We start from the raw sequence: 11,573 nt of genomic DNA, 5'->3' as shown, positions 1-11,573 counted from the left end.
GTTCTCAAGTGATCCACCTGCTCAGCCTCACAAAGTGCTGGGATTATAGGCATAAGCAACAGTGCCTGGCTGAGATATCCTTTAGTAGGTAAATAGATAAACTTTGATACATACAAACAATGGAATACTCAGTGCTACAAACAAATGACCCATCAAGCCATAAAAAAAACATGAGGGAAACTTAAATGCATCTTACTAAGTCAAAGAAGTCAATCTCTAAAGGCTACAGACTGTATGATTACACACCTAAAGTCAACCACAGACTTTGGGTGATAATGATGGCAGTGCAGGTTCATCAACCGGAACAGATGTACCATTCTGGCGGGGATGTTGATAACAGGACAGGCTATGCATGTGTTGGGGAAGAGTATATGCGAAATCTTTGTTCCTTCCTCGTTATTTTGCTGTGAACCTAAAAGTGCTCTAAAAAATAAAGTGTTGCCAGGCGCAGTGGCTCACACCTGTAATCCCAGCACTTCAGGAGACCAAGGTGGGTGGATCACTTGAGGTCAGGAGTTCAAGACCGGCCTGGCCAACATGGTAGAATCCTGTCTCTACTAAAAATACATAAATTAGGCCAGGCACGGTGGCTCATGCCTGTAATCCCAGCACTTTTGGAGGCCGAGGTAGGTGAATCACGAGGTCAAGAGTTCAAGACCAGTCTGACCAACAAGGTGAAACTCCATCTCTACTAAAAACACAAAAATTAGCCAGGTGTGGTGGCAGGCCCCTGTAGTCCTAGTTATTCAGGAGGCTAAGGCAGGAGAATTGCTTGAACCCAGGAGATGGAGGTTGCAGTGAGCCGAGATCACGCCACTGCACTCCAGCCTGGGTGACAGAGCAAGATGGCGTCTCGGGGAAAAAAAAAATACATAAACTAGCCGGGTGTGGTATATTACTTAGGCCTTGTTTAAATGTACTAAATTGACTAAAATCCTTTTAAGAAAAATGTAGAATATACCATATAAGCAGAGAACCCCAATACCCCATGTACAAACACTTTAGGAACATTCCAGCCAAGTCATTGGAAAATGCAAGTAATGCTATATTCTATTGTCTTTATTGAATAAACATTTACAAGCACTCACTCTTCTGAGCACTGTACAACTAGGAACTCATGTAATCCTCATAACAATCCCAGAAGGTATTATTATTATTATTATTATTACTCTCCACTTTATAGTTAAAGAAACTAAGGCACAGAAGTGAAATGAGCAACTCAGAAGTTGTGGAGAAAGATTCAAACCCAGGTTGCCCAGCTCCAGGAGGCTATGCCATGTTCTTCCTCGCAAGTCAATGGCCTCTCTCGTGTTAGCACTCAGTGTTCACGGCCCTCATTAAGCAAACCACCTTTGGGTCCCTTTTTCAATCGTGGTCTGCAAAGTAAGGCACACGTCCTTCATTTCCACTCAGCATGAGGTGTGTGTTGTAGGAGGCCGGGGTTTCTCATCCTAGGGACAACTGACATCTTGGACCAGATAATTCTTTGTTATGGGGCTGTGCTCTGCATCCCTGGCCCCTCCCCAACTAAAGGCCACCAGCACCCCCACCCTCTGTTGTGACGACCAAATATTGCCCATTGTGCCGGGAGAGCAAAAATAGGCCATTGCCCCAGTCACGCACCACTGGATTAAACCAAGCACGATCAGTGATTACAGGGAAAACCAAGATGTTACGTGGTTCTACTATTTTTATGTCTCTGAATAGGGAGAAGCCAAAGGGAAAAGGAAAAATCAAGGAAAGGAAAGCAGTAACTGCTTTGAAAAACGAATGACCAGTGACACGAGAAGAAAGGACAAACGATAGAGAAGGCTGTGCAGCAACAGTGGTTTATTCTCAGGTTTGAAAGTCAGGAAAGTAGACACAGCGGGGAAAGGCAAGGGCTGCGGGACACAGCATGGTGCGGAAGAGTCGACAAGAAGACAGGTGACAGGCAGGACTTCCCTCCATGCTCCTCTCTCGGGGGCCATCGGAGCCGGGCGGTTACTTACTCTTGTTGTTACCATTCTCACTGACAAAATCTTCCGCACCATCGGTGTCATCCTCATCATCCCCGGATGAGATGGCATCTGTATGCAAAAGAACATATTCCATGGATGTGTTTTTTTGCAAAGCAAAGAGGTTGCAATTATCTACAACTGAGACCTTCTCCATAGCAAAGTCAACAACCCAGGAACCCTCGCAAAGAGCCTGGGATTGTGTTTAGTTAAGATAGTTTCAATGGCTTAAATATTCCCTCCATGATGACAGTTGGTCTATGTTATGATTCTCAATGTTTTCTGTTTTCATGCTATTTAAACAGGCTATAAAATTGGATATACGAGAATTGGATTTCAAGCTTCAAACAGTATTCAAGCCCCTGACAAATTTACCAATTGTGTAGTGCCCAAAGACTCTTTTTCCAACACTAACCTTTCAGTATGCGGGTCCCCTTCAAGAAATAAATTGATCCCTGACAAAACTTAGTCCCTGTGTGGCCCCTGTCATCGTCAACTAACATTCTGAAAGCAGAACTTTAAACTCAGCCACAAAGGGCGCCTGTTCTGTCCTGCTCACTGCACAGAATGAAATCAAGGAGAGAAACTCAAACTTTAATAAACCAATCAGAAATCTTGAGTATCCACATTTCAGTCCTATATTCTAAATGCCACAGATGTCAGTGGTACCAAAAAAAAAAAGAGAAAGAAAAAACCATGTATTTCCTTAAATAAAAGCGTACTATCTTAAGAAAAATGTTACTTTGTGCACAAGAGCTCTGTCATTCTTAATGATTGGCCTTTCTGGTGCACCAGGTCCCAAAGAAGAATTTCAAAAACTATGAAGCTGTGTGCCTGGCATCCAATTAGAGATCTCGCTACCTTTGCACTTGGCCAAAAAAATGTAAATCACATAATGGCTACAGAGAAGAGAGAGCATAGGGCTCACGGGCCAACTCACCTGTGACATTCACCATGAAGTACCAAGTTTCACTGTCTACAGTCCTAGTGGCAGTACAAGCATAGAGGCCGGAGTCTCTAGGCGTGGCGCCCTTTATCTGCAAGTACTCCCCAATAAGCACTGTCCTATTGTTGGGCCCCAAGTGCACCCCATCCTTAGTCCAACTGATCACGGCGGCATCTTTCAACAGGCAGCGCACCTCTAGCGACTCCCCTGGTGCAGCCACGTACACTTCTGGTTGAGAGATTTGGTATTTGGTTGGTGGCTCTGCAGAAAGGTGGGAGAGAGAAGATGGAGACAGATGGGAAGGAGGGAGAGGAGAGAACGTCCAACAAAGGTCAGTGGAGGCTGCTTATTCCCAGGAGAAGCTGTTCTTGCTTTGCAAATGGCCCCAGCAGGCATCCACCTCTCCCCAAGCCCCAGGAAGTCAGGAAGTATCTGGAACAGCAACCAGAGGTATGATACCCCCAGCAAATCTGTCCTGACTTAGTTTCCACATCCTACAGGGCTTTAGAAACAAACCAAACCATAGCATGGACGGATATTCCACAAGAAAATGTTTAAATTGATTGCCAAAGTGTGCTTGCACCGTAATACCTGCAAAAATCTGTCATTGTGGTATGTTTTATTTGTAAGAATGCCAAGTTTTTCACATTTGTACGTTAAACGTGACTGTGCATCACACACACATACACTCTTAATTACTTGTGCTAGACTTGGTATGTTGTCCCAAGGCCAAGCTTCTTAAAATGAAATGTCTCAAACTCAAGGAAAACTAAGGGATCCCCTACAAGATTTTTTGCCACCCAGAGTTTTCATGAGCTCTCAGGTTCAGATCAGTACTTTGCGGGTTTAGAGACCTAACTAATTCTGTGCTGGGTGAGCTGAGACCCGCCGTTTACCTCAAAATGATAAAAGCCTGGAGGCCTTAACACCAAAAACAAAAAGAGCAAAATGCCCAGACAGCTGCAAGGCGGTCTCCACTGCACTTACAGGGATCCTGAAATGAAGCCGCTGGGTGCTGTGGGCCCCCAACTCCACACGACAAAGTTTTGTCCCACCCTGCTCACCAACTCCCGCCACACACGTCCCAGGCTTCTCCTGTAGGGACAGTCCTTCCTCCCTCTCTTCCCTGCCATCCACCCTCCAAGGCCCAAATCAAGTAGGGCCCTCTGTGATGGGGGTCACCTTGCATCAGTCACCCTGGGCGGAAGTGCAGTGGCTCCCTCCCCCTCCACCGTACACCTGCCCACTTCGCTAGCGCATGGGATGTGTCACATTCTCATGAACGCATCCTACCTCCCCGAGGAGACACCAAGACCCTAGAGAAAAGGCGTGGGTCTCGTGGTTCTCCGTGCTTCCCGCCACCAACCCCATCCTGCTTGGCATACACATGGCCATGTCGAACCAGGTCACAGTCCCCAGATATGCAGCACAGGATGGAACCCACAAGGATCCAACCCACACAACCTCTCCACTGGAGCTGAGGGGAAACCATTGGCGTTTATTAGTAACAGCAGCTGGAGCTGCCGGCTGGAGTGGCCACGAGGGCCCAAGAAGCAGGCTTTCGTCCCTCCAGTGAGAAGTGTGAATGGGACCCAGAGTTCCAGGCCTGGAAAATGCAAAGCTTCCCAGCACTGAGACAGCACCAAATCAGGGCAGGATCAAAGGCAACTGTTTTGCCTAGACACCCCTCCGAAGGACAAATCTCCCATAGGAGACTGAAATCAGGTCAATTTGTGTTTCAGTCCCGCTGTGAAAGGGCCACATGCATCAAGGACAAGAAATCCCCTCACCACCACCATCAACAGCACACGGGAGGCCTGGGGCTTCCCAAAGGGGCATCACCAAAGGCATGCAGGCCAAGCCCCAGATGCCAACTAGCACGTGAACACAAAGAGAGAATCACAACAAAAGGAGGAAAACAGAAGCTAAATGTAACATGGACAAACGCACCCCAAAGCAAGCAAGGAAAGCCCAGCTGACAGGCAGGTTATGTTTCTAACATTTGTTTTCTCACTCGACAATTATTTACTGCACACCTACTATACACCAAGCCTATTCTGGAAGCTCCACAGCAAGATGACCCTGCACTTGTGGATCGTCCATTATGGTAGGAATGACAGACAACATATACAAAATCTATAAAAAATACAGTGTTCTTGCTTAAGTGTTAGGAAGAAGGACACAGCAAGATACGGGCACGTGCACACAGCAGTGGCAGGGGAGGGCTGGTCCTTCGGCAGGAGGTGGCAGGTGATGGCCCACGGGCCAAGCCAGCCACAGCTTGTTTTTGTAAACAAAGCTTTATTGGAACACGGCCATGCCCATACCTTATTGTCTGGTGCTGCTTTTGTGTGTTACAAGGACAGAGTTCAGTCGTTGCAACAGAGACCCTGCAGTCTGCAAGCCCTACAATATTTGCCATCTTGCCCCTACAAAATGTGTTTCAGTCCCTATTGTATAAGATGATCAGAGAGACTTCTCTCAAGAACAGGCATTTGAGCTGAGAAGTAAAGGACAAAGCGAAGTTTCAAAGATGCTGGAAACTTAGTTTGAAGGCTCTTAGAGCAGGCCTCTCAAGGCTGCTTAAGTCAAAATGCAGCTGAACTGAGTGACTAATAGAAATACTTTAAACTATGGAGACCAAACAGAAAAAAGAAAGGAAGAGAAATATGAGAAGGAGAAGAGGGCAGGGATTCAGTCTGGCCCCAAATCTCAGCCCATCTCCCACTCCCAACATCCTAGAGTCACAGATTCACTCAACATGAGAACTGAAGGGGCCCCAAACACTGTTGGTCCAACCCCTTTGACAGCTGGCTAAGGCAAGGACCAGATGTCCTCCGAGTCCCAGGTCTCCAACAACTCATTGCTGAAACAGCACCCACCATGTTAGAATGAATTTACATTGGATTTGTCTGGGTCATAAAATGATCAATGTCTATTATGACAACGTCACATGATCAGTAAGTCACCAGGAATGTTATGGAATGTACTTTCCTCTCAGCCAGAACTGGTCACCAGGGCAGCTGCTGAGCAGAAGCAACAAAGCTTCCCTCCCTTACAGGGGAGGCACCTGGGACCCACACACCAATCTGCTCCATCCTGACCCTCAGATAAGGTGCAACCATGTCCCTGTGTCACGCAGTGGAATGCTCTAAGACTGCATGGGGGTTGGGGGGGAGATAAGCAAGGTATTTGCAATGGTGATGCAGAAAAAATCTCTCTCCGGGCAAAGCAGGAGTTATGATGTATGATTTCCTGTTTTTAAAGGGAAGTGTTTTCACTGAGAACCCTTTCCTTCACCTAAAATCAGTAAACCCCAAAATCTTGCTGAAACTGGGGTATCTGAGCTGCTGGACTACCACCTGCCATTCTAGGAGGAAGAACAGGGGACAGCAAGGACCTATGTCTTATTCGGACCTGGACACAGGAGATGCCTGGTGCAGGGTGCTGCCCTAGACGAGAAGAGGATGAAGCCCTGAGTTCCCACGCCTCTCCGTTCCTACTTAACCTCTTGGCCTGGCGTTCCCCATCTATTGCAGGGTAAGAGTACCCAAATACTGGTATTATTGGTAAGATTCCAATGAGCCAATGAAGATGAACCTGGTCATCAACTACAACGTGTTGGGCTAAGGACTGCCACTATTACTGTTATTCTTCAAGGCAGAACACGCTTGTCATAATTTTTTAAGCACCACGGTTTGCAGAGGATAATCACAGAACATTTGGGTCTCTCTCTCTCTTTCTTTGACGGAGTCTTGCTCTGTCGCCCACACTGGAATCCAGTGGTACGATCTCGGCTCGCCACAACCTCCACCTCCCAAGTTCAAGTGATTCTACTGCCTCAGCCTCCCAAGTAGCTGGGATTACAGGCATGCACCACCACACCCAGCTACTTTTTGTATTTTTATTAGAGACAGGGTTTACCATATTGGCCATGCTGGTCTCGAACTCCTGACCTTGTGATCTGCCCGCCTTGGCCTCCCAAAGTGCTGGGATTACAGGCATGAGCCACTGCGCCCAGCCGGAACACTTGGATTGCTATCTCCAGGTACAAAGTGATTTTACAGGAGTCCCATCTCAATGGACAGTTAAGATGACTAGATGTACTAAAACTGCTTTTTATCCCAGTAAAACCAGATCAAAATTGTCATCTAGATATCCAAGTTTCAAGGATAAAAAAAATCACCCCCTAAAATACACCAATGAGATAATGATGTTTATCCATAAAACTCAAGCCATCCTGTCTTCAAAGTCTCAAACCAGTAACTGCTGTCTTCGTAAACTGAGAAAGCAAGGACTCCTCCCTCCACCCCTTCAGTGGTCATTTCACAAAAGGCCCATCTGGGGATCAGCAGTGCCTTTAGTAAACACGCCAGTGATATCCCTGGGTATCGCAGAAGACTCTGCAAGCACATGTTAGGGAGAATGAATGAATAAACACAAAAGAGAGAAAGAGGTTGGGGAGAACCAATAAAAAGAGGATGTAAGTAAGAAGAGAGGCAGGGATGGGGTGGGGCCATACACTGGGGAGGGGCCAAATGCCACACTGGTAGCCTCCCAGGCCACCCAGCGGCCCCCCAAGCCCAGCCTGCAGGGCTCAGCATACACGGCACATATCAGAGACAACCCCAGCCAGGGGGGCCGAGAACACAAGCCCCTAACAGCTGGCTCAGTGGAAGGAGCTCTGCCCCTGCCTGTGTCCTTGGGTCCAATTGCCGTCCTCAGGACTTGGCTTCTCTTCTGGGTCTGAATGCTGCAGGTGACCTGAGCCGCTGCCCACTCCCTGCAAACATGCACTCCCCGAGCCCTCCACGTCCCTCCCCACTGTTGTACTGACCTGGCCCCAGGCCGTGCGGAGCCAGGACAATCTGCGAATCCCCTCTGTGCCTGCAGGCCCAAAGGGGCCTCCCTAACTCTGGTCACCCCCCATGGACGGACCACCTCTCCCTGACTCCACCCGGCTGCACAGCCTGCTCTGTGAAAGAGCAAAGAATCCCCCCAGGAAATGTACATAACTCCTTTTATAGTCATGTGAACACTTCCTGGATTTACTTTCTCCCATTACTGTGGCATACTTTTCACCTTTCCTGTGAGAATCCACCAGGGGTGCACAGCCCAACATCCCCCTCATCTCCTGCCAAAACGCAATGCGGAGAAGGTTCCAGAAGCTGCTTTGCTACGCACAAATGCTCTTTCAGAGGCTTCCACAGACAGAAAATATGTTTCCATGTATTTTTCACAATATGAATTAAAATTCGAAAAGAAGCAAGCCAGCTTCACAGTAGTATTGGACATTCTTTGTCACTGTTTCCTAAAATTGATAAACAAACAAGGCACCAACTCTCCTTCCTGGGACACAGCTCAACACTCATTTCTACTACCACGGTCACGCTACCGCAGCCCTGCTGCATAAGGCTCAGTTGCATCCATGTGAATTTTCTCCCAGAAGTTTCAAATACTTGGGAAGTACCAGCAGCATGTTAGCAAGCAGCTTGTTTTTTGAGATGGAGTCTCACTGTCTCACCCAGGCTGGAGTGCAATGGTGTGATCTCGGCTCACTGCAACCTCCGCCGCTTGGGTTCAAGCGATTCTCCTGCCTCAGCCTCTGGAGTAGCTGGGATTAAAAGTGCATACCACCACGCCTGGCTAATTTTTTTTTTTTTTTTTTTTTTTTTTTTTTGTATTTTAGTAGAGACGGGGTTTTACTGTGTTGGCCAGGCTGGTCTCAAACTTCTGAGCTCAGGCTGTCTCGGCCTCCCACAGTGCTAGGATTACAGGTGTGAGCCACTGCACCCAGCTACAAGCAGCTTCTTTTAAAAAAAATTAACCAGTCGGGCATGCTGGCTCACTCTTGTAATCCCAGCACTTTGGGAGGCCAAGGTGGGCAGATCACCTGAGGTCGGGAGTTCAAGATCAGCCTGGCCAACATGGAGAAACCCCGTTTCTACTAAAAATGCAAAATTAGCCAGGCATGGTGGTGCATGCCTGTAATCCCAGTTACTTGGGAGGCTAAGGCAGAGGAATCGCTTGAACCTGGGAGGCGGAGGTTGCGATGAGGTGAGATCGCGCCATTGCACTTCAGTCTGGGCAACAAGAGCAAAACTCCATCTCAAAAAAAAAAAAACAAAAAAAGTTTTGATACTTTAAAAAAGAGAGAGACAGGTACTTGTACAGCTAATCAAAAAACAAATGGGCCAGGCACAGTAGGTCATGCCTACAATCCCAGCACTTTGGGAGGTCGAGGTGGGAGAATCACTTGAGGTCAGGAGTTCAAGACCAGCCTAGGGAACATAGTAAGATCCTTTCTCTACAAAAAATGAAAAAAAAAAAAAAAAAGCCGGGAATGGTGATAAACATCTGTAGTCCCAGCTACTCAGGAGGCTGAGGTAGGAGGCTCGTTTGAGCCCCAGAGGCTGCACTGAGCTATGATTTCACCACTACATTCCTGCCTGGGTGAGACAACGAGATGAGAACCTATCTCTAAAAATAAATAAATAGGCCAGGCATGGTGGCTCATGCCTGTAAATTCAGCACTTTGGGAGGCCAAAGTGGGTGGATCACCTGAGGTCAGGAGTTCGAGACCAGCTTGACCAACAAGGTGAAACCCATCTCTATTAAACATAAAAAATTAGCTGGACGTGGTGGCGTGTGCCTGTAATCCCAGCTATTTGGGAGGCTGAGGCAGGAAAATTGCTTGAATCCGGGAGTTGGAGGTTGCAGTGAGCCGAGACTGTGCCATTGCACTCCAGCCTGGGCAACATGAGTGAAACTCTGTCTCAAACAAACAAACAAATAAATAAATAGTATGAATAACAACAGGCATCGGCACATAGCCTGTGAGTAATTCCTGCCTTGAACTGGCCTCCTTCCTTCCCTAAGAAAACCATCCTGTTATTCCTTGGGAACTCATAGGACCTCTGACTGGGGCAAGAAAGAAACTGAGGCAGGGGCTGCCTGACTCTCCGAGCCCCTCAGCAGATCACGGTAGAGGTCATGACCTCTCCATGTGACATCACACGGATTGCCACTAGCAACAAGCTGCATGAATTTCCCGCTCTATAAGTAAACAGAGAGAAAAAAATCCTCGCTGTATGTGAGGATAGCCCCAGGAGGGGGAAATCTTGTAAAAGTCAAAAAAGGCTGTGACTTATGTGACTTCACTGCACACATCCAGCTGGACTTCTCACCCATCTCAGCGGGAGGGTTGTCTTGAGACAGTTGAAACAGCGAAAGGGTTTGGAAACGGTAAGCTATTTCAGGTAACACTTGACGTTGCCAAACCAGCGATAGCAGCACTTCAGACTGTCACTTTTTATAATGTTTGCCTATAAACTTTTCCCGTGTGGTTTTTGAAATGGCGCCCAAATGCAAACAGAGAACAGATGGGAAACCTGAGTCTTGCCCCGTCCAATCACTTCATGGAGAACGGATGACAGATTTAAACTGTTAAGGAAGAAAACAGCAGTTTCTACCAACGGCATAGCTCACACTCCATTACTTTTCACAAATTAAGCCTTTTCCGGGGTTTTCCACGGATGGTGTCTTTTCCGACGTCTAGATCATCCTAGTTCCAAGGATGTGGTGGGGTCGCCCTGGCACACATCCCGCTGAGGTTTCTCCCTCCTCCAAAGTCAGAGGTGTGCAATCCCTAAACACATTCCTCCAGGAAGAAGAAAGGGAGACAGAGAGAAATCCCTGAACAGACTCCTCTGGAAGAGAGAGAAGGAAGAAAGAGAAGGAGAGGGAGGAAAAGGAGAAGAGAGATGGAGAGAAGGAAAAGGAAGGGAGAGAAACGGAGGGCAGGAGAGGAAAGAAGAGGAAGGGAAGAGGAAGAAAGAGAGGAGAAGGGGAGAGGAGAAAGAGGGAGGGGGCAGAGAGAAGAGGCAGGTTAGGAGCACACCGCCAGGAGGCATGTCCTGTCAGGGTTGTGGGCTGCAGGAAGAAACCCGTTCTTACCTAGAAGCACAGCTGGGACTCCCACAAGCACTGTAACAGGAGTGCTGGGGGAGGGGTAGTAAAACGGCCTTGGGTTCCTGGTGCCCTCCCACACCTCCTGCCACCTTGTACTGGATAAATGTCATGGCTGTAGAGCTGCCAGAGTCTCTACAGAGGAAACAGAGTCCGGCTACAAATATTGCTATATAGTCACCGCACACAAAGCACATGACAAGTAAGTGGCCGCCACCGTCCTCCCTGTTTCAGTAGCCCCCACTGGCCCTCTTAGTCTGGAAGATGTCCTATAGTGGCCACACCCTGTCCCAGTAAGAAGTCTTAACTGGTGAATACCCAATTCTCTGTCCATAGGAACAGAGGAGAGATTTCTGCAAGATAGGAATTCTGGAAGAGCCCAGCCCCCTCTTTCCTACAGCACAATCTGGGTCTTGCTGGCATCAGAACTCATCAGCAGAAAGAAATAAAGGAAATGGAGGCCAGGCACGGTGGCTCATGTCTGTAATCCCAGCACTTTGGGAGGCCCAAGCAGGCAGATCACTTGAGGTCAGGAGTTCAAGACCGGCCAGACCAACATGATGAAACCCCGTCTCCACTCAAAACACAAAAATTGGCCGGGCATGGTGGTGCCTGCCTGTAGTCCCAGCTACTCAGGAAGCTGAGGCAGGAGAATAGCTTGA

At 47.9% G+C, this 11,573-nt stretch overlaps 1 protein-coding gene across 3 annotated transcripts in view; it reads right to left on the bottom strand.

The window, feature by feature from the left end:
- The window catches only part of FGFR2 (fibroblast growth factor receptor 2), a 146,703-nt gene that overhangs the window by 103,603 nt on the left and 31,527 nt on the right, over positions 1 to 11,573 (bottom strand). For 2 of the 3 annotated variants that reach the window (XM_012001070.1, XM_012001069.1), the window contains exons 3-4: positions 2,938 to 3,204; positions 1,992 to 2,069 (exon numbers count right to left, since the gene is read on the bottom strand). The exons of the other annotated variant lie outside the window; for it this stretch is intronic. In XM_012001070.1, the coding sequence (XP_011856460.1) occupies positions 1,992 to 2,069; positions 2,938 to 3,204 (345 nt within the window). The remainder of the gene's footprint in view (positions 1 to 1,991; positions 2,070 to 2,937; positions 3,205 to 11,573) is intronic. 3 annotated transcript variants of the gene reach the window in all.

Source organism: Mandrillus leucophaeus, unplaced genomic scaffold (assembly GCF_000951045.1).
Source record: "Mandrillus leucophaeus isolate KB7577 unplaced genomic scaffold, Mleu.le_1.0 Scaffold65, whole genome shotgun sequence".
NCBI lineage: Eukaryota > Metazoa > Chordata > Mammalia > Primates > Cercopithecidae > Mandrillus > Mandrillus leucophaeus.
This window is presented reverse-complemented; position numbering and strand designations above follow the sequence as displayed.